The sequence below is a fragment of the Thamnophis sirtalis genome, unplaced genomic scaffold, assembly GCF_051295495.1.
Source record: "Thamnophis sirtalis isolate CommonGarterSnake01/CBP01778 unplaced genomic scaffold, rThaSir2_p1.2 scaffold_2, whole genome shotgun sequence".
Classification (NCBI taxonomy): Eukaryota; Metazoa; Chordata; class Lepidosauria; order Squamata; family Natricidae; genus Thamnophis; species Thamnophis sirtalis.
The window spans coordinates 95,005,247-95,027,681 of NW_028261382.1; the positions used below are offsets into that span (position 1 = coordinate 95,005,247).

At 46.9% G+C, this 22,435-nt stretch overlaps 1 protein-coding gene across 1 annotated transcript in view; it reads right to left on the reverse strand.

Moving 5' to 3' along the window:
- Positions 1-22,435, reverse strand: part of JHY (junctional cadherin complex regulator) — a 29,072-nt gene that overhangs the window by 3,799 nt on the left and 2,838 nt on the right. Inside the window, exons 2-5 of the mRNA XM_087706409.1 lie at positions 18,806-19,316; positions 7,474-8,147; positions 4,905-5,205; positions 4,158-4,238 (exon numbers count right to left, since the gene is read on the reverse strand). Of these exons, the coding sequence (XP_087562535.1) occupies positions 4,158-4,238; positions 4,905-5,205; positions 7,474-8,147; positions 18,806-19,316 (1,567 nt within the window). The remainder of the gene's footprint in view (positions 1-4,157; positions 4,239-4,904; positions 5,206-7,473; positions 8,148-18,805; positions 19,317-22,435) is intronic.

The window sequence follows — 22,435 nt, forward strand, 5'->3', positions numbered from 1 at the left end:
CATCATTAACTTTTAATCACCCCATAATCCCTTGCGGGGTGGCGTCTGGAGAATGGAGCTGAGTGATTACTGGCCAGATGCCATTCCTGTTGCCAATACGGAGTTACATTCAGCAGATATATTCTCATTGGTTCCCAGAGAGAGAAATAGCTGCCTCTACCTAGGATTGAACTCACAGCCTCCTGATTGTGAGACAAGAGCTCCGCCTCTGGGCCACCACACTGGGTTATGTAATGTCTGTAAGAACAGCAACCGAGCCCAGAGATCACTAAGGACCCCGCAGTTCAATCTTGAGCTACAGATATTCTCTTCTATTGGTAGGTTGAAGATTGTACATTGTTTCCCCTACTTGCTACAAAATCACCACCACAACTTGCTAAAAACAATTGAGTTGTTCTGACCTAGGGTTCCTGACACAGGTAAAAAGCACACGCTTAGTCCCAAGAACCCTCTTTTTATTCCAACGGCTGTGAATCATGTTCATTCACAGCCCGTAATGAGTCCCAAATAGTTTGTAAAGAGTCCGACAGAAGTCTGCCAAAGTCTTTCAGGATAAGGCTGATAAGCACCCACCTTTCTCTCCCTTGAAACGCTGCCAAAGACCTAACTGGCAATTAGCTTTGCAAGGCCACACGGAGCACAGAGTCAAAAAGGAGCTTCAGAATTTAAACCGACCAGCACGAACGAAGTTGCTTCCTGCAAAGGCTCACGTGTCTTTGTTCCTCCTTTATGTCCTGTGGGAGGGACTAATCACCTCCCAGCCTTATTCCCGAGTTCTCCCTTTTGTCTTAGCTGTTCCTGCCTTCTGGCAGCTCTGCGCATGTACACATAGGGAACAGGCTCTCCCTGTTCCTCTGCCTCGCTGATATCCAACTCTGGAGGCTCCGGAGCAGTGGTGGGTTTCAAAATTTTTTTGAACCTACTCTGTGGGTGTGGCCTCCTTTGTGGGAGTGGCTTGCCGGCCATGTGACCTGGTGGGAGTGGCTTGCCAGCCATGTGTTCTCTCTCTCTCTCTCTCTCTCTTTCCTTCCTTTTGTCTCTCTGTCCCTTTTTCCTTTTTTTCTTTCATCTTTCTCTCACTTTTCTTTCTTTTTTTCTTTCTTCCTTTCTTTCTCTTTCTCTGTGTAAGTCTGTGTGTGTGTGTGTGTGTGTGTCTGTCTGTCTGTCTGTCTATCAGTGATGGGTTTCAAAAAAATTTGGAACCCCTTCTGTAGGTGTGGCCTGCTTTCTGGGTCCACTGGTGGAACCTGTTTACTGTTTATTAAATTTATAGGCCGCCCAATCCCGAAGGACTCCGGGCGGCTTACAGAAACAGAAGTTAAAAGAAATTAAAAACAGATAAAACCTCTTCTAACCAGTTCGGTAGATTTGACAAACCGGTTCTACCGAACTGGTGCGAACTGGTAGGAAACCACCTCTGCTCCGGAGGCAGCATATAACCTCCAGATGGCCTTGGCCCCCTCCCTGCCTCCGATGCAGAGCCCTCATCCGAGCCTTCCCTTGACTCCAGGACTGGCCCATGTTCCTCTCCAACCTCCTGACTGTCCGACTCTGTGGCCAGCTCCACAGGCCGCCAGCAAACCATAACATGAGTGTAAATTGGGTGAATGTACACTACTGATCCTGTTGTACCAGTAACATGGAAAATACCTACCCTTTTCCTCTGAAAATAAGACCTCCTCGGATAATAAGCCCAATTGCCCTCGTGACCTCAAGACTGGACTACTGCAATGCGCTCTACATGGGGCAGCCCTTGAAGAGCATTCGGAGACTTCAGCTCGTCCAGAATGCAGCCGCGCGAGCGATTGTGGGTGCACCTCGGTACACCCACGTTACACCTATCCTCCGCGAGCTGCACTGGTTACCGATTGGTCTCCGGATACGCTTCAAGGTGCTAGTCGTCACTTATAAAGCCCTTCATGGTATTGGATCTGGGTACTTGGGAGACCGCCTGCTGCCAATTACCTCCCAAAGACCCATTAGATCCCACAGAGTAGGCCTCCTCCGGGTTCCGTCTACTAGCCAATGTCATCTGGCTACTACCCAGGGGAGGGCCTTCTCTGTGGCGGCTCCGGCCCTTTGGAACGAACTCCCCGCAGAGATCCGGACCCTCACCTCTCTCCAGGCCTTCCGAAAAGCCGTTAAAACCTGGCTGTGTCAGCAGGCCTGGGGTCGATGAGTTCCCTTCCCCTCTCGAATCGTGTGGCTGTTGGTTGTTTTTTTAAATGCCCTGTACTTTGTAGTTTTTGTGTTTTTCCCTCCCTCCTCCTTCGGGTTTGTGCGCCGCCCTGAGTCCCGTAGGGAATAGGGCAGCATATAAATAAAATGAAACTCAAACTCAAACTTTTGAACGCATGTGCTAAAATAAGCCCTCCCCTGACAATATTGCAACATAGAAGCAGCCATGAGGTGACCACGCTCCCCGTCTCCTGCACCTCAAAAATAATAAGACCTCCCCGAAAATAAGGCCAAGCGCTTATTTCAGGGGTCAAAAGAAAATAAGACCCTGTCTTATTTTCAGGGAAACATAGGTAGCATGTTTCCATTCGTTCAACAAAATAAAATATGAAGGTTTGGGGGAAAAGGCCTTTTTTCAATTCTTTCTTGGCTACTCAATTTCATCTTCTCCTTCGGGCCAAAGGAGAAGCATCAGGCATCAGATGAGTTTCCCGGTGTTTCCTAACATGGGCATAATGCGCGTTCTGCTCTTCACAACTAGATTTTCTCGGTTGGGTTGATTTCTATTCTTTCTTTTAATTTTTTAAAAAAATACGTTTGTGATAAAGCCAGGGCCATCTAAATTCCCCGGAATGGCACCACTGCATTAAAGCAACGCACCCTTGGACACACTAGAAGAGAAGGGATCTGTGTGCATTCCTGATCTGCAATTGGAATTCTCTGCAGGAGGACACAGACTAATGGAAATCTTCTTCCAAGGTGCAAAAAAAATAAAATAAAAAAAGCGCTACACCTTGGAAATCTACTCTGAACGCAGCCAGAAGTTTTCTGGACATTGATTTATCTATTTTGGTCATGAAGGACAGAACCCAAGGGAGCTTAGCCTTCGGAAGTTGTGGGAGCTTCATCCCTGGAAGCTTTCAAGAAGACAATGGACAGAAGACATCTGTCAGAAATGGTGTAGGGTCTTCTGTTTGGGCGGGGGGTTGGACTACCTACAAGGTCCTTCCCAACTCTGCTAATCTGAATCTGAGATAACAAGGAAAGGAAGGTGGTCCAATCCGGTTAAGATCTGACTTTTTAATCTTTTCTCCCCTCAATTTCTGAGCTTAGGTGGGCCTAGTGCCGTGATGGCCGAGGTGGCGCAGTGGTTAAATGCAGCACCGCAGGCTACTTCAGCTGACTGCAGTTCTGCAGTTCGGCTGTTCAAATCTCACCGGCTCAGGGTTGACTCAGCCTTCCATCCTTCCGAGGTGGGTGAAATGAGGACCCGGATTGTTCTTGGGGGCAATATGCTGACTCTGTAAACCGCTTAGAGAGGGCTGAAAGCCCTATGAAGCGGTATATAAGTCTAACTGCTATTGCTATTGCTATGGCGAACCGATGGCACATGTGCCATCGCCAGCTGGTCTTCACAGGTGCCAGAGCCACAGAAAACATCCTGAAAACAGCCTGAAAAGGCCATTCGGGGGGGCTTTTTTGGACCATTTTCAGGCCATTTTTTTTGGCCCGAAAATGACTCAAAAACGCCCCCCAAAACTGTCCTCAAAATGGCCTGAAAACCGGCCCAAAAAACCCAGAGCATGCATGTTCCAGCCACCTGGTATTCACATTTCCCGGCATGTCAGAGAGTGCGCGCATGCACATGCGTTCTGGTTTCGGCACTTGGTCCCGAAAAGGTTCACCATCACTGGCCTAGTTCCACGATGCCGAACCTATGGCACGCGGGCCAGGAGTGGCACGTGGCGGCCCCCCCTGCTGGCACGCGTGCCGTCGCCCCAGGTCAGATCTCCGTGACGTTTCTTCCGTGAGCTTCTTCTGTTTCCCTGCAAATGACGAAACAGAAGCTCGCGGAAGAAAAAGATCTTGCCTTCCTGGTTTCCGTTTGGTAACTCAGCCCCAAACCCTCCGTCGGTAGCGTTCTGCAGGGCAAAAACGCCGCTCGAGAAGAAGATATCCGTAAACGCCATTCCTCTTACTTTTTCTTTGATGGTTTCATAGTCAGGGCCAAGTCCTCCAAGCCTCACATCCATCTTCGTGTAACCTTTTGCTCTAGAGCCCTGGACAAAGGCAACGGGAAGTTTTGAAAGAAAATAATGGAGGCTGAGAAAGAATCAACCGCGGAAAGAGCACGTAAACCAGAGTGAGAATCAGGGAGAGGGACATCACACAAAGGAGGTTTATACTGTATTTTTTGGAGTATAAGACGCATCGCCCTGCCTTAAAAGTGGGTGGAAATTATAGGTGCGTCTTATAGACCAAATACGGGCATTTTTGGCCTCCCAAGTCCTCCACACATCGTGTTTTCGCCCTCCCTGACACCCAGAAGCACTCTACAGTGCTCCACACATCCCGTTTTTGACAAAAATGGGTCCATTTTTGGAGTCCCAAGCCCTCCACGCGATGCATTTCTGCCCTCTCAGACCCCGAGGAGCACTCCACAGGCCAAAAACGGGTGCGTTTTTGGCGAAAACGGGCCTTGCAAAGCACTGCAGAGTGCTTCTGGGGGCCTGGGAGGGCAAAAATGTAACACGCTGAGGTCAAAAACTATTTTGTTCTTGTTGTCCATCCTTTATATTTATTTTTATTTATCTATTTTACTTTATTGTCACTGTACGTATAAACACAGTGTACCCATACAAGGAAATTCACGTCACACCCAGAGACTAGGCCCAACACACACGACCATCCCTTCCCTCCGCCGTGGGTTACTCGTCTTAGCTCACCTTCCGGTTCTCTTTCTTTCCTTTCCTTTCTTTTTGCTTTTCCATCTGAAGCAAGTAGCCCTCGGAATTGCTGCGGCTGAGAACGGGCTGGGCCTCTTCGCCGCTCTCCAGGTGGAGCTGCGAGTCGCTCTCCCCTCTCTGGATTATGGGGGGAAACATGCTGGCCAAAGGATTCCTAGCAAGATGGTCATCTGCCAGCCGAGAGAATTCTCGATGGTGCCGTTCGACCGCCTGGATGAGCTGCGCCGTTGGAGAGAGGCTTCTCTTCACCGGGTGAGGACGAGCAAGCGGCTGCGAGGACCTCAAGGAACAAGGGCAAGTAAAGAGGGGCGCCAGGGAAAGAGAGAGACACAGGAAGCAATGAAAAGGCACTAACCTTTGTGAGCTTATCACACAGTCCCCGCGCCCCCGCACCCTTGTCAATGCACATCTTTTTTAGAACCCTGCAACCCAAATAATCCAACGGCAATGTTCTGACCCAAACCACGAAGCAGACTCCGTGTCCCGACAAAAAAAAACCCTTTTTATTAAGTTACTGTGAATTCCTCTCATTCACATCCAGCAAAGCCTTTCGAGGGAGAATTTACAGTCATAGACCTTATCTGGCATGGGAGGATTCATAGTCACAGACCTTATCTGGCTTGGGAGGATTTACAGTCACAGACCTTATCTGGCTTGGGAGGATTTACAGTCACAGACCTTATCTGGCTTGGGAGGATTTACAGTCACAGACCTTATCTTTCATGGGAGGATTTATAGTCACAGACCTTATCTGGCTTGGGAGGATTTACAGTCACAGACCTTATCTTTCATGGGAGGATTTACAGTCACAGACCTTATCTGGCTTGGGAGGATTTACAGTCACAGACCTTATCTGGCTTGGGAGGATTTACAGTCACAGACCTTATCTGGCTTAGGAGGATTTACAGTCACAGACCTTATCTGGCTTAGGAGGATTTACAGTCACAGACCTTATCTGGCTTGGAGAGCTGCCAGGCCGATAGCTGAAGAACGGAAAGCTGTATTTGGCAAGGAGTCTTTGAAAATCACGAACCCATGCGGCGAACTAATTGTCTCCTGCAAACTCCACTCCCCATTCGCTCCTCTTTATTCCCTATGGGAGGGGCCATTCACCGTCCATCTGTGCCTTTATTCCTGAGTTGGCCCTTGTTCCTTAGCTGTTCCCTTCTCCTGGCAGCACTGCGCATGCGCATATCGGGAACAGGCTCCAGCTGTTCTCCTGCCCCACTGATATCCAACTGTGAAGGCAGCTGTTAACTGTCAGACGGCCCTGGCCCCCTCTCCGCCTCCGACGCAGAGCCCTCATCAGAGCCTCCCCCAGACTCCAGGACTGGCTCATGCCCCCCCTCCTCCAACCTTCTCACTGTCTGAGTCTGCTGCCAGCTTTCCACTGGCCACTGGCGGGCCACAACAGGCGATGATGTTCTCATCAGACAAGTCTTCTCCTCCAACCCCTTCTCCAGTTTCCAGTCTATCTTTGGATCCTGCCCACATTTCATGTAAGAGTCTCCAAACCTGGCAACTTTAAGACCTGTGGACTTTTAACTTCCAGAATTCTCCAGCCAGCCATGTTGGCTGGGGAATTCTGGGAGATGAGGTCCACAAGTCTTGAAGTTGCCAAGGTTGGAGACTCCTGCGCCAACACATCCCTTCCTGTGGTCATTACTCATGGAACACCTCCTGAAGCTACCTGAAATGTCTCCAGCCATTTCCTCTTCCTGCCTTGAGACCCACGACTGCTCCCCAAACACCGGTATGGTCATCTCCCATCCATTCATCTCCGACTCTATATTTTCCCAGAAAGCCTTGGCTATATTGACTGTCAGCCCTGAAGGTGGGCCTGGCCGAAGCCATCTTGGAGCTTCAGTGCTGCCACACTGCAGCTGAGGGATAGGAAGGGGGGGGGGGGTTAGAGATAGCTGGGGTTGTGTAGTCAAAACAAAATACTCTCTCTTGGGAACCAAGGAGGTTCTCACACCTGGCAGGAGGAAAGAGGTGTGATGTCACCAGGCCCTCAAGACGGTGCCTTGATGGGGCCATGTAACTGATGGTTTGGGGTTGAGGGAAAACTTTTAATTCGGTAAAAACTGTGGGAAACTTCAGAGTCGGTTTTCACAGATGGTGTCAATATGATATATCCAATAAAGCTATTCCTTGAGGAATTCAGGAGCCTTGGAGTTTTGCTTAGTATGCGTCTATTACTTGGAATCTAGTGGTGGGCTCCAGTTCCCGTCACAACCGTTACGCTGCGACGGGGCTGGGAGGTTGCGCAGGTGCCGTACCCTGTATGTGCGTACGCAAACGGCCCGGTTAGTTCAAATAGAGGTAAGGAATGAGGGCGGGAGGGCAGGCCCTCCAAAGCACCGTTCCGGTACAGTGGCTGCTGCTCCCAGCTGCCACCGGTATACCCGTACTGGGACGTACCGGCTGAAACCCCACCACTGACACTGACCTTGGTTTAACGGGTGGATCAATAAAACAAGGAGGCGCCCCCAGACCATCCCGTTGAGTACTTCTTAAAACAGTATTCATAAAACATCATCTTTACCCTGAGTAATAAAAAGCATAGTTGTTAGGGATCTCTTCTGTGTGAATGTGCCAAGCTTTGCAAGGTGCAACGGCTCCGTTTACCGGCTGCTTCCGGCCGCCGTTGTGAGCATACGAAACACACTTCTCCCCTAAGGGATTCCAGCATTGGCCATGACAGGGGAAAGGCGGAGGCTCCGAAACAGTACACCTGTAGGAGGACGGGTGATGGAGTCCAGAGGCGTTTTCAAGGCCGGCTTGGCACTTCTCACCCGCGCATGGCGAAGGAAACCCTGGAAAGTGGTGGTACGCGTTCCGCTGAAGAGGCTTCGCAGCAAGGTTAAAATTCACGGACCGTTTCTTGGCATGGTGCTGAAGAAGGTTTGGAGCTTGGGCAGAGAACGGGCTGTTTCCACCGGAGGGATCGGCAACGGAAAAGCAGGCAGGTGGATAAAACTCACAATGCAGAACGCCTCCGCTGTCCTGCTCCACCCTGGATGTTTCTATGTAAACACTGGAACCTGGACCAGCATTCTCAAGTTCTAGCAGATTGTTACCACCGCTTGGCTGGCTTCTTAGTTCCACTTGGGTTCCTAAGGGATGTTGGGTTGACCCCTTGCTCGAGGGGGTTACGTCCAGCCATGCAGCTCGGCTGGAGTCCACACCATCCATTGGACACCTGGCAGATGGGTGAGCCTAAAAGGAGAAAAATCGTAGGGGAAACGTTGAGATTCAGTTCTACGTTGGCTGGGTAAGAAAGAGGTTGGGCATCTTGGCGGCCCGACAAGGGGGGAAGAGGGGAACCGGGGTTGCACGAGTGGTGGGTTGGCGCCACAGGAGGTATTCAGCCGGTTCTGACCGGTTCTGGTGAACTGCTAGAGGAAATTTTGAGTAGTTCGGATAACTGGCAAATACCACCACTGGCTGGCCCTGCCCCCCAATCAATTTGCTGCCTCCCAGCCTCCATGTCCCAGCTGATGGTCAGTCTATTGCTGCCTCCCATCCTCCCAGCTGATTGCTGGGTCTTCTTTTATTGCCCTGCACAGGAGAATGGAGCTGGAAAGCAGGTTAGTGGGGTTGGGAGGGAATGGGGATTTTGCAGGATCCTTCCCCTGCCATGCCCACCAAGCCACGCCCACCAAGCCACTCCATGCCCACCAAGCTGCGCCCAGAGTTAACCCATTTACTTAATCAGTACTCGGATTCCAAAAATTGTTGTCTTACAATGCAGCATTGTGCCCAATTGAGGGTTATAAACAGACAAGAAGGTTCCCCCCTCCCCCGAGTTTATTGTGCCAAATATGAATATTTATACACCATTAACCACTAAATGGGAAGATTTGTTTTTGACCAAAAGTACAGGCATCCCTTTTGGTTCTTGAATAAATATATCAAGTAATAGTAGTAAACTATATTTGGATTTCTTCCCCAAGTTCTAAGGAAACCCACAGCAGTATTTCTTCGGTTCTTATCTGCCTTTCTCTGAGCTAACTGCTGTCTGGCAAAAGCAGAATAACAGAGTTGGAAGGGACCCTGAAGGTCTTCTAGTCCCACCCCCTGCTCAAGAAAGGCAATCTTATAACATTTCAGACAAATGGTTATTCCAGAAAGCTCCATTCTTCCTAGGTGGCATGGTAGGTTTCCTCACATTCTGAGAAGACAAGCTGGGCTGGGGAATAGGATTTGTTTGTCCCCAAATCTTTAGTAATATACTGTATTTCTGAATGTTGAGAAAAAGTTTATTCATTTTGAAATGTTTATATCATGCTAACTAGACACTAATAACATGAGTTTGGGAAGAAAACGGCTGTGCTACAATGCCCAAAACTCTTAGCCTGAAATGCAATGACAAGAAAGTTTTTGGATCTTATTTTATTCTTCAAACTACCGGATAACCTGGTATTTATTTATCGTAATCCATACATTTGTCTTCAAAAATAATCCTGGACCAAATGTAATTTCTAATATTGGATTTTCCCCCTTACCAGAAGGAGCCCCCTTGTAGAGTACCGTGAAGCAGTTACCATGGCAACTCCACTGCTCTGTACAGTAGAAACCATTTTACGGCAGTACGGTAGAAACCATTTTAAGGCACAAGAGGCTGTATCTTAACAGAACACACACCCCAAGGGGTTTTTGGGGTGTCTTACCCCCACATTATTTGTTTCCAGAGAGTAAGTCATCTGTATACCAAGTTTGGTTGAGATTGACTGGGCTAGAGAGAAAAAACTGGGTGCTCCAAAAGACATTTGAATTTCAGGGGGACAGAAATATAAAATAACTTGAGTAAAAAAATCCCCGTATTCATTCTGTGTTTTACCGCAATTTAAATGCTCTAGTTCTGGTGCATTTGAGAGTGTTTATATGGGTGTGAAAGTGGTCTTTTTGCAAAATAGTTGACATCATATAAAGATAAAGGTTCCCCTTGCACATATGTGCTAGTCGTTCCTGACTCTAAGGGGCGGTGCTCATCTCCGTTTCAAAGCTGAAGAGCAGCATTGTCCAAAGATGTCTCCGTGGTCATGTGGCTGGCATGACTCAATGGTGAAGGCGCACGGAACGGTGTTCCCTTCCCACCAAAGGTGGTCCCTATTTTTCTACTTGCATTTTTACGTGCTTTCGAAGTGCTAGATTGGCAGAAGCTGGGACAAGTCACGGGAGCTCACCCTGTTAATGTGGCGCTAGGGATTCAAACCGCCAAACTGCCGACCTCTCTGATCGACAAGCTCGACGTCTTAACCACTGAGCCACCGTGTCCCTCTTGACATCATATACTTTGCTTAATTAGGAGGACTTGGGCTTGAGGGGATTTTGATACCAACCCTCAGAACATCCCTCCGGCACTAATAGGATTTTGTTCTCGGGGTGATTAAAGAAATGCCTGCTTGCTTTAGCTATTTAAGCTAAGAAGCTTGGTCTGCGAAGGAGAACATTCCTTGCGGAAGAGCCTGTTTTGAACCAGAAATAAAATCAGGCCTTTTGAAACACCTAAAACAGTGGAGACTCTCTAAACCAGGGGTCACCAACCTTTTGGACCTCGGGGACCATTAAATTCATAATTTTAAATCCCGTGGACCACTAATATGAATTTGTGACGGGATGGGGTCCTTCAGGCATTTAGTCTGGCCACCTGTTAGCGGAGAGAAGCGCCCGGGGTCAACTCTAGGTTTTCTGTCCATTGCAGCTAAGCATCTCAAATACAGCCAAGAATGAATGTTTGTCTTGTAGCCAGCCTGGGTTCTAGATCGGCCCCCTGCAAACTGTGTCTTTCAAATTTCGTGCACCGTTCACTGAAGCGCCTGGACTCTCCGAGAGGGAGGGAGGGAAGGGGTGGAGCTACTAAACAGGCAGCCAAGCTAAGTGCCTGAAGGACCCCATCCCGCCAGCAAGCAGGAGTAATTGCTTTGGTGGGCTGTATCCGGCCCAGGGGTCATAGTTTGAGGATCCCTGATTTAGTGCAATATAAAAAATGAAAATTTCTGCAGACATGCAACATTTTCTCGCGGACCAGTTGGTGACCGCTGCTCTAAACCGGCGCCCCCCCCCATCCCTTGGGGCACCAGGGACCGGTTCTGAGGAGAGAGGGTTTTTTTCCACAGAGGGTGGAAGTTTTATATGCTGCCTGCATCGCCAGACGGGGCTTAGCTTATTTGTGGGGCCCGGTACCCGTCCATGGATCGAAAGAGAAAGAGCCAAGGTGGCGCAGTGATTAGGGTGCGGTACTGGAGGCCACTTCAGCTGACTGTTATCTGCAGTTCAGCGGCTCTAATCTCACTGGCTCAGGGTTGACTCAGCCTTCCATCCTTCCGAGGTGGGTGAAATGAGGACCCAGACTGTGAGGGCGATATGCTGACTCTGTAAACCGCTTAGAGAGGGCTGGAAGCCCTATGAAGCGGTATATAAGTCTAACTGCTATTGCTATGGATCAGGTTTGGGGCTGCAGGCTCCTACTGCACTCCTTAACATTCCAAAATTTACCCTGCAAAATCAAGGTTTGTTCCTACTTATTTTTGGAGTGAAGAACTCAACCCACCACCCAAAGTTTGGTGTAGACCTTGAACCAACCAAAGGCAACAGTTGTTTTCTGTGAAAAGCAAAGCAACAGTTGAAGTTTGAGGTACCGTATTTTTCAGAGTACAAGACGCTCCAAAATATAAGACGCACCTAGCTTTTGGGGAGGAAAAGAAGTATAAAAAATCTGCCTCTGCCTCCCAGCAATTTGCCTCCTTGCAGAAAACAGTGAACAGCCTGTTTCAGTTTCAGCACAGCCTGATTAGCACAAGCAGCTGATTGTCGGTTGGATCAGCCTCCCGACAATCAGCTGTTTCAGGCTGCAGGACTTGCCATTGCCTATTGCCGCCTCCACGGGCCCCATATTTGGGCTCCGCATCCCATTTTCGGCCTCCGCACACCCCATTTTTGGTGTCCACACGTCCCATTTTCCGCCCATTTCAGGCAGTGCGGATCGGATCGGGCAGAAAATGGGGCATGAAGAGGCCGAAAACGGGGCGCACAGGGGTAAAAAAAATGGTATGCGGAGGCCAAAAATGGGGCATGTGGAGGCGGCAATAGGCAATGGCAATCCCTGCAGCCTGAAACAGCTGATGGTTGGAAGGCCGATCCAACCGACAATCAGCTGCTTGTGCTAATCAGTCTATGCTAAAGCTGAAACTGAGAAAGACTATTTGCTGCAAGGAGGCAAAATCCTGGAGGCAGAGGCCAAAGGATAAGTGCCGGTAGGTGGCTGGGGCTACATTCAGTATATAAGGCACACCCAAATTTTCACCCTCTTTTGCCGGGGGGAGGGGGGGAGTGCATCTTGCATTCCGAAAACTACTTGTATTTTAACTTGTATCTTAAGAGCCTATATGGAAGGTAGCTCGGGGTGTTTACTTGAGTCTTGATTATGGTAGCATCTTCTAGCCCCATTTTCAACTTTGACCTCTTGTTTAGTTATAATTGGTGTCTCATATTTGGGCCTCTCGCGGTATGCTATATTTTCTGAAGAGCAACATTTGCGAGATTACCGACTCGTCTTCAATTACAGACATTCAGGAGTGGAAAAACTTTTGCTTCATGAAGAAGAAAAGGGAAGGGGAAAAAAAAGCAAATTAGATTTTATTCGGACTGAAACAAATTAAGGGCAGGCTTGGTTAAGTGGGCCATCTCTTTAAGCCAGAGGACCGTTCACTGCCTGCCTTCCTCTCGTCATAATGCTTCAGAACAACAGTTGGGGGGGTGGGGGGGATCAGCCTCAGAAGGTCTTGCCTTAATTGCAACTTCTGGCATTAATAGAACTGTACTGGGATTTCACGAGAAAAAAAAGAGGACAGAGAAAGCATGTAGAACATGGTTCCTACATTCCTTCTGATCCCTTGCCGTAGGTCAGGGGTGTCACACCTAAGGCTTGGGGGCCGGATCTGGCTCACGGGGTGCTTAGATCTGGACTGCCCCCCCCCCCTGGAAACAGCGAAGGTGTCAGGCCTGCAGCCATCTTTTCTTTTGGGTCTTTGGCCTGCCACACTTTCTATTATTGTGCTACGCGTTTTCTATTGTGAGAAAATGGGTGGGTGAGATTGTACGGAGTTAGATGCTATGTAGCCATAACAACATTCTTTCTGAAAAGCCAAGGTCATCCTTTGTCTTTGATGGGTAAAACTGCCAGCCTGGCAAGCAGGAGATTGGACCATGTGATGGGAACTTGTAGGTGTGGGGGCAAGATCTTGAACTGGGTGGGGAAAACCAGGAAGCTTTCGGGTGGCTCTCTTCATAAATTGGAACTTTGAGCAATACTTTGCCTTGGTCTCCGATTTACTTTTGGATGCTATTTGGAACTCTGACAAAAGGACCAGCCTGTGGTGCTTCTGCCAGGAAAAATGAAGCTTGGGAGGGCCGCATGCTCAGTTTTTGCTGGCAGAGGGTTGAAGGAGGCCGTCCCAGACGAAAACGGAGCTTAGGAGCCCGTTTTCGCTGGCAGAGCACTTGGGCCGCCACAGGCGCCCCCAACAGGAGTGATGTCGAGCTGGCCACGCCCAACCTTCACTCCGGCCCCCTGAGATCAAACACAACCCTGACTCGAGTTTGACACGCCTGCTTTAGATGTATAGAAGAAATCCTTCAGCCTGGTCTTCCACTCCAGCGGCTGGTCTGCTAGATCAATCTCTAACCGAAGGTTAAGATTAACAGATTAACAGAGTTGGAAGGGACCTTGTAGGTCATATAGTCCACCCCCCCCAACCAAGCAGGAGATCCTACACCATTTCTGACAGATGGCAGTCCAGTCTCTTCCTGAAAGCTTCCAGTAATGAAGCTCCCACCACTTCCGAAGGCAACTTCTGTCCCATGGGTTGTCCTCACGGTCGGAAAATTTCTCCTCATTTCTAGGTCGAATCTCTCCTTGATCAGGTTCCATCCATTATTTCCTTTTCTGGCCTTCAGGTGCTTTGGAAAATAGCTTGACCCCCTTCCTCTCTGGGGCAGCCCCTCAAATATTGCAACACCGCTATCCTGTCTCCCCTGGCCCTTCTCTTCACTAGACTAGCCATGCCCAGTTCCTGCAACCTTCCTGCCCTTGGAAAACACCATCAAAGCTGAAAGAGATGTTGTGTTCTGGGTTTTTATTTATTTATTTCGAAGTTAAAGCTTCATCAACTTCCAGTTAAGGCCTCAGGTGCTACTCCTCACGAGGTGAGATGGGGAACTCCCGGGGGTAGGACACAAAGCCATCCACACTCCATTTAATCTTTGCCCGCAGTGGCCTCCTCCATTTCATCCGGCCTTCACCCCAGGCCTTCTTTGTTAACCACACCGGACGCCGGTGTGGAGAATATGCACTCAGAGTAACTGCTTAATGGTACTTATTAAAGTCCCGTACGGAGCAGAATGTTGCAGTGAAAGGTTTAACCCCGGGGAATTCTCGATTGCAGGTGGCAAGACGATAACTTGTTAGCTGGATCCTTTTATACTCGTGATTAATGTTGGTGTGTCGTGACTCTTATTCCGGACTCCCGAGTTTCTAGCAGCCGTTGGTGAGTTAGGCCATTATTGCCCTGCTTGCATGGATCAAGCGGTGGGTAAAATAACATTTTAAGGAGAAACTTCCTAAGGGTGAGGACAATTAACCCGTGGGGACACCTTGGCTTTGAGGAATCGCGGAGGTTTTATAAGAAGAGTGTGCGGTGACAGCCCAAAAAAGCCAATGCAATCCTAAGTTAAGTAACTCAGTGGCTTAGACGCTGAGCTTGTCGATCAGAAAGGTCGGCAGTTTGGCAGTTCGAATCCCCAGCGCCGCGTAACGGAGTGAGCTCCCGTTACTTCTCCCAGCTTCTGCCAACCTAGCACTTTGAAAGCATGTAAAAAATGCAAGTAGAAAAATAGGGACCACCTTTGGTGGGAAGGTAACAGTGCTCTGTGCGCCTTCGCCATTGAGTCATGCCGGCCACACGACCATGGAGACATCTTTGGACAGCGCTGGCTCTTCGGCTTTGAAACGGAGATGAGCACCGCCCCCTAGAGTCAGGAATGACTAGCTTTCAGCGGCTGTTAATGGTTCTAGAAACAATCCTCCCGCTGAGTTGCATTGATCCAAATATTAATTAACGGCCGAGACAATCGGTTGCAACACAGAGGAAAGCAAAAAAACAAAACCATGAAGAAGGTCTGAATGTTTCCACCACTGGCTTACCGTTATGGGAGAGAGGGAGAGGGTGAGGGAGAGAGGGAGAGAGGGAGGGAGGGAGGGAGGGAGGGAGGGAGGGAGGGAGAGAGAGAGAGAGAGAGAGAGAGAGAGAGAGAGAGAGAGAGAGAGAGAGAGAGAGAGAGAGAGAGAGAGAGAGAGAGAGAATGTTTGTTCTTGCGCGCAGCTCCACTGTCGTCTTCCCGGTGGAGGTAGAGCATACTTCTGCATTAGCTCTTTGAAAAGAAAGGCAGGAGCTACAACTTCGACCTGCAATTTTGTTTCCCCCCCCGCCCGGCTCCCTCCCCGCGAACTGTTCTATTAATGCCAATCAAATTGAGAAAATGATCAAATGAAATTGCATTTTGAGCATCGTAAGCTGTGTAATGTCTTCTTCTATTAAATTGAGGCCCGTAATTGCTTCGCCGCTGGGGGAGCGGGGGTGGGGGTGGGAATGGAAAGAGGGAGAAGAACAACAAAGGCCTGCAATCATAAGATGTCATTATCCTCAGAACAGCAAACCGGCTTTTGCAAGGAAAACTTCAAAGGCTTCTGGGTTCTTGAATTGCATTTGGCCGCTATTGTGGGAGCCCGGGCAATCTTGATGAGGTGTTTACACGGAGGTAAGGCGCAGTGGCACACAGAGCCTGAGTGCCTTGGTCTAGAGCCATTAAAAAATTGTACATTATGTTTCTGGCTTTGAAGTAAAGGGGGATAGAGGAGGGTTGTGTGTGTGTGTGTTTTAGAAGGGAAGCAACTGGCTCGGAGCGCAGCTGAGTAAGAGAGAGCGAGAGAGAGAGAGAGAGAGGGAGGCCAGCTCCTTTCTCTCAAAAGGAACTCATCATCCTCGGATGCTCAGAGAATCAGGCAATCCTTCGCGCAAAAGAGAAACCGATGCTTGAGAAAATGCGCCGGGAATTAAGGGGACATTCAACGATCCAACCAGGTTCAGGCTATCTACAGCGCAGGTGTGCACCCATTTAAGGACGGGGCCGCAGCCGTCATAATGGAGAGCGTTAATAGAAGGCTCTTTCCGGCAAAGGCTGAGAGAGGCTTTAGCCGAACGCTGCTTTGTGCCGCCGAGAGTTTTTTTTTTTTTTAGGGCGTCTGGTTTGAAGGCGGAAGCCGGCAACGCGGCGATCGCGGGCGCTGAGATGCTCAGCAAGCTCTCCCTTCGGTGCGGCTCCAGCCCTAATCCCGCCTGGCTTTATTTCTGTCTCCGATTTTTCTCTCCCCCCCCCCAAAAAAATAAATCCACGGAAATCGAGGAAGGCTACACAAGACACCGACTTTTATCAGAATTCCGGATTTCCCCAAAATGCCGCATAGAAGTTCCTAAACCGTTCTTGGAGATTAAAAATAGAGAGTGACTCCGGTCCCCGTTTTGGGTGGGAGGATCATTTCTAGCCAAGGACAAGGAACTAAAATGTAAGAAAATATAAAATATAAGAAAATATAAACTATAAGAAAGGAGGTGGGTGGTTGGGAAAGGGCAACCTCACTCACTGACTTATTTATTTATAAATTGTTTCTCTCTTAAATTTCATTTTTGTGCCACCCATCTCCCCTGTAAAATGCCTCTGGACAGCAATATTATATTTTTATCCTGCCTTCAGAACGACTTCTTAGTTTAGTTTTAGTTTAGTTTTCCTTCCTTCCTTCCTTCCTTCCTTCCTTCCTTCCTTCCTTCCTTCCTCCCACTCTCCCAATCTTCCTCCCTTTCCCCTAATCATTTTAACCATTCAGCAATAGATTTGTTTTCTTTCTTTTTCTTTCTTTCTCTCCTTCCTTCCTTTCCCTCCCTCCCTTCTTCCCTCCCTCCCTCTCCCTTTCCCTCTGTTTGAATTTGTGACTTATCTATTTTGTTACTAAGAAAGGCCTCTCAAAGGCAGCCTTTATGTGAGGGTACCTACCACACACTCTCCACATAAACAAGACTTTTGGAATTTTAAGTTGGGAGGAAGAAATGGTCAGCTTCCCACGAGCCATACCTTCCAGCCTGCTCATGTTGTGGCCAGCCAGCAGAGCTGGCAGCAGATTCAGACAGTGAGGAGGTTGGGGAGGAACCTGGGCCAGTCCCGGAGTCTGGGGAAGGCTCTGATGAGGGCTCTGTGTTGGAAACAGAGAGGGGGCCAGGGACGTATGCCAGTTATCAGCTGCCTTCAGAGTCAGACAGCAGCGAGGCAGAAGAACAGCTGGGGCCTGTTCCCAGTGTGTGCATGCACAGAGTTGCAAGACAAAAGGAACAGCTAAGGAACGAAGGTTGACTTGGGAGTAAGGCCACAGGTGGACAGTGAATGGCCCACCCCTCATAGGAAAATAAAAGAGGAGCGAAAGGGGAGTGGAGTTTGCAGGAGACAAATAGTTCATTCCTGCATTCTTGCCAAGTATTGCAGCCTCTGAAAGATATCGGCCCGGCCACTCTCCAAGCCTGATAAAGCTTAGCAATTTATCTTGAAAGACTGTGGGAGAGGAAAGACTTTGCTGGAGAGGAATTCACTGCAAATTAAATAGAAGGGGTTTATCGGAACAAAGACTCGGCTTCGTGTTGCTGGAGAATCCTAGGTCAGAACAGTTCAGTGCTTGCTGTGATTTTATTTTTACTAACATTAAAGAGACAAAAAAACCACCCATAGCTATTTAACAACAAAACAGCCCTGGCTTCAACTCGGCCTCCTTACCTAAGATGGAAGATTAAATATGGTGAAGCAGACTAGGTCACCTCTTTTACCTGGAAAATGTGTCTGAATATTGGAGCGTCTTCTGTGAACATTCACAAATGGATCGTCTACAAAAGACACCCAATTACGATAAAGCAAACCGATAAAAACTTTTCTTTCCCAGCTCTGCCTTCCAAGATCCTCCCTCTCCCCCCCCCCTCACCCCCTTCTGGAACCTAAATTTGATTTTGGGCTTTGAAGATGTGCTAGGCGAAATCTAAAAGGTTCCTGTGCCATAGCCACCTCCAGTTCTGACCGAGGATTCCCAAGAGCAGGAAGCAAACTCCTTGTCCCAACAAAAAGCCCTTTTATTAATTTCCTGTGAATTCTGCTCACCTCCAGCAAAGTCTTTCAAAGGAGGATTTTCAATCACAGACCTTATCTGGCTTGGAGAGCTGCCAGGCTGATATCTGCAAAACTTGGCAAGGAGTCTCGGAGAGTCACGAACCAATTAAGCAAACTAATGGTCTCCTGCAAACTCCACTCCCCTTTCGCTCCTCTTTTATTTCCTCTGGGAGGGGCCATTCACCATCCACCTGTGGCTTTACTCCCAAGTCAACCCCTGTTCTTTAGCTGTTCCCTTTGTCTGGCAACTCTGCACATGCCCACATTGGGAACAGGCTCCAGCTGTTCGTCTGCCTCACTGCTGTCTGACTCTGAAGGCAGCTGATAACTGGCATACGGCCCTGGCCCCCTCTCTGCCTCTGACACAGAGCCCCCATCCGAGCCTTCCCCAGACTCCAGGACTGGCCCATGTTCCTCCCCAACCTCCTCATTGTCCGAATCTCGTGCCAGCTCTGCTGGCCGCTGGTGGGCCACAACACCTCCCCCTTTTTCATTTTCGAACCTATGGGGGCCCAGAAGCATTCTTGTCGATAAAAGGAAGCTAATGTCCTGCTTTGCAGGATGCCAGTTTCCCCCTTCCATTTTCTAATGAAAAGAATCTTGCTAACAATTACCTTCCCTTCAGAGCCTTCCTCTCTCTGCTTTTTGCCATGGAGCCGAAGGTAGGACTTGTTCTGCTGGGTTGCTAATCCCAGCGTGTTTATGTTTTGCTCGACGAAGTCTTTTTCGGGTCTCAGGTTCGGTGCTTTGAACCGGACCCTGCAGCCAGAGCTGGCCAAGCTGTCGTTGCTGTCGTAGTGATGGATGACCTCTGCTTTTCTTCCTTTCTTATCCAGCCTCGGTGGTCTGCCTCTGCCATCTCCAGGTTCGTCCCCAGAAGGGCTCCAGAGTTCTCCTGCAATTCCTGGCGAGATATTTCGAGGGCTTTCCTGTAACGGGGAGTTTTGGGAGGGGATCCCTCCCTGGGAAGGACAGCAGGACAGATCAAGGGACGTCAAGTTGAAGTTTTCCAGTTCGTCCTGATGGGAACCTTGTAGCTCGAGAAAGCTTCTTCCTGCTGGGCTGTCTTTCCAGTTCGGATTATAGCGCAGCTCGGAATACGCATCCACGATCTTTTCCTGAGTGCTAAAAAGCAAAGCAAAAGGTGAAGAAAAGGTATTTAAAAGTTGGTCAAGAGGGTCACCGTTTTTAAATTTTATCTCCTTAGATGTCCCAGAATAATTCATGCTGGAAGCCGCCCAGAGTCGGCTTCTGGTGAGCTGGACATCAACCAAATTTGAATAGAGTAGAGTAGAGTAGAGTAGAGTAGAGTAGAGTAGAGTAGAGTAGAGTAGAGTAGAATGTAGAGTAGAGTAGAATATCGAGTAGAGTAGAGTAGAGTAGAGTAGAGTAGAGTAGAATATAGAATATAGAGTAGAGTAGAATATATAGAGTAGAATATAGAATAGAGTAGAATATAGAGTAAGTAGAATATAGAATATAGAGTAGAATATAGAATATAGAGTAGAGTAGAGTAGAATATAGAGTAGAGTAGAATATAGAGTAGAGTAGAATATAGAATATAGAGTAGAGTAGAGTAGAGTAGAATATAGAGAAGAGTAGAGTAGAATATAGAATATAGAATGTAGAGTAGAGTAGAATATAGAACATAGAATATAGAGTAGAGTAGAACATATAGAGTAGAATATAGAATATAGAATAATATAGAGTAGAGTAGAATATAGAATAGGATATAGAACATAGAATATACAGTAGAGTAGAATATAGAGTAGAGTAGAATATAGAGTAGAATATAGAACATAGAATATAGAGTAGAGTAGAACATATAGAGTAGAATATAGAATATAGTAGAATATAGAGTAGAGTAGAATATAGAATATAGAGTAGAGTAGAGTAGAGTAGAATATAGAGTAGAGTAGAATATAGAGTATAGTAAAGTAGAATATAGAATATAGAATATAGAGTAGAATATAGAATATAGAGTAGAGTAGAATATAGAATATATAGAGTAGAATATAGAATATAGAATATAGAGTAGAATATAGAGTAGAGTAGAATATAGAATATAGAGTAGAGTAGAATATAGAATGTAGAGTAGAGTAGAATATAGAGTAGAGTAGAATATAGAATATAGAGTAGAGTAGAATATAGAGTAGAGTAGAATATATATAGAATATCGAATATCGAATATAGAGTAGAGTAGAATAGCAATAGCACTTAGACTTGTATACTGCTTCACAGTGCTTTACAGCCCTCTCTAAGCGGGTTACAGAGTCAATCTCTTGCCCCCAACAATCTTGGTCCTCATTTTACCCACCTTGGAAGGATGGAAGGCTGAGTCAACTTTGAGCCTGATGGGATTTGAACTGTCAAATTGCAGGCAGCTGGCAGGCAGCAGAAGTAGCCTGGAGTACTGCGCTGTAACCACTGCACCACACAACAGAATGGAGTGGAGTGGAATAGAAGGCAGAATGGAATGGGATAGGTTAGATATTGGAATGTGGAATAGAATAGGATAGAATAGAATGCAATAGAATGGAATAGAATAGGACCTTGGAGGTCTTCTAGTCCAGTCTCCTTCTCAGGCAGGAGAACTTATGCCATTTCAGATATGTGACTGTCTAGCCTCTTCTTCAAAACCTCCAGGGATGGAGCACCTCCAACCTCTAGAGCCAAGCCATTCCACTGATTAAATTGTTCCCATGTCCAGAAGTTTTTCCTTAGTTCTAAGTTGCTTTTCTCTTTGATTGATTGATATCCATCCATCGCTTCTCGTCCTGCCTGCTGGTGCTTTGGAGAGTAATTTGACCCCCATTTTCTTTGTGGCAAATAAATATGAGAAGCTGCTGATTTTTGATCATGGGTCCACGGGGGATGCCGTGGTGGTCATAAATACGAGGACCAGTCACAAGTTGTATTGAGATGGTCACTAAACAAATGGTTGCAAGTCAAGGACTACCTGTACAATTCTGCACTTTCTCCTCCTCCTTTAGAACTATCGCAGCATCCCCAGGGTCACGTCACCAAAAGCCATTATGTACAGGGAGTCCTTGATTTACAACAGTTCAGTTAGTGACCGTCCAAAGTTACAACAGTGCTGAAAAAAGGGAAATAACCGTTTTTCAGAGTTATGACTATGATAAAAATAGATGAGAGAGAGAGAGAGAGAGATGATGGATGGATAGATAGATGATAGATAGAGAATAGATAAACATGATAGGTAGATAGAAGATAGATACATAGAGAGATGATATAGATATACAGATGATAGATAAGATAGATAATAGAGATAGATAGATAGATAGATAGATAGATAGATAGATAGATAGATAGATAGATAGATAGATAGATAGATATAGATATAGATGATATAGATATACAGATGATAGATAAGATAGATAATAGATATAGAGATAGATAGATGGATGGATGGATGGATGAGAGAGAAATCATGGATAGATAGATGATAAATATAGATGATATAGATAGATAAAAAGATAGATAGATAGATAGATAGATAGATAGATAGATAAATAGATAAATAGATAGATAAATAGATAAATAGATAGATAGATAGATAGATAGAGATAGAGATAGATAGATAGATAGCTAGACGATAGATGATAGATATGCATGATAGGTAGATAGATAGAAGATAAATACATAGAGAGAGAGATGATGGATGGATTGATAGATAGATATAGATGATATACAGAGGTAGGTAGGTAGGTAGGTAGGTAGGTAGGTAGGTAGATGATAGATAGATAGATAGATAGATAGATAGATAGATAGATAGATAGATAGATAGATAGATAGATACATGGGTGGGTGGATGGATGGATGGATGAATGAATGGATGGATAGATGGAGAAATGATAGATGATAAATATAGATGATATAGATAAAAAATAGATAGATGATAGATGATAGATAGATAGATAGATAGATAGATAGATAGATAGATGAGAAAGAGATGATGGATGGATAGATAGATGATAGAGGATAGATAAACATGATAGGTAGATAGAAGATAGATACATAGAGAGATGATATAGATATATGATAAGAGAAAATAGAGATAGATAGATAGACAGATAGAGATATAGATGATATAGATATATGGATGATAGATAAAATAAATTATATATATATATATATATATATGTATGTATGTATGGATGGATGGATGGATGGATGGATGGATGGATGGATGGATGGATGGATGGATGGATGGATGGATGGAT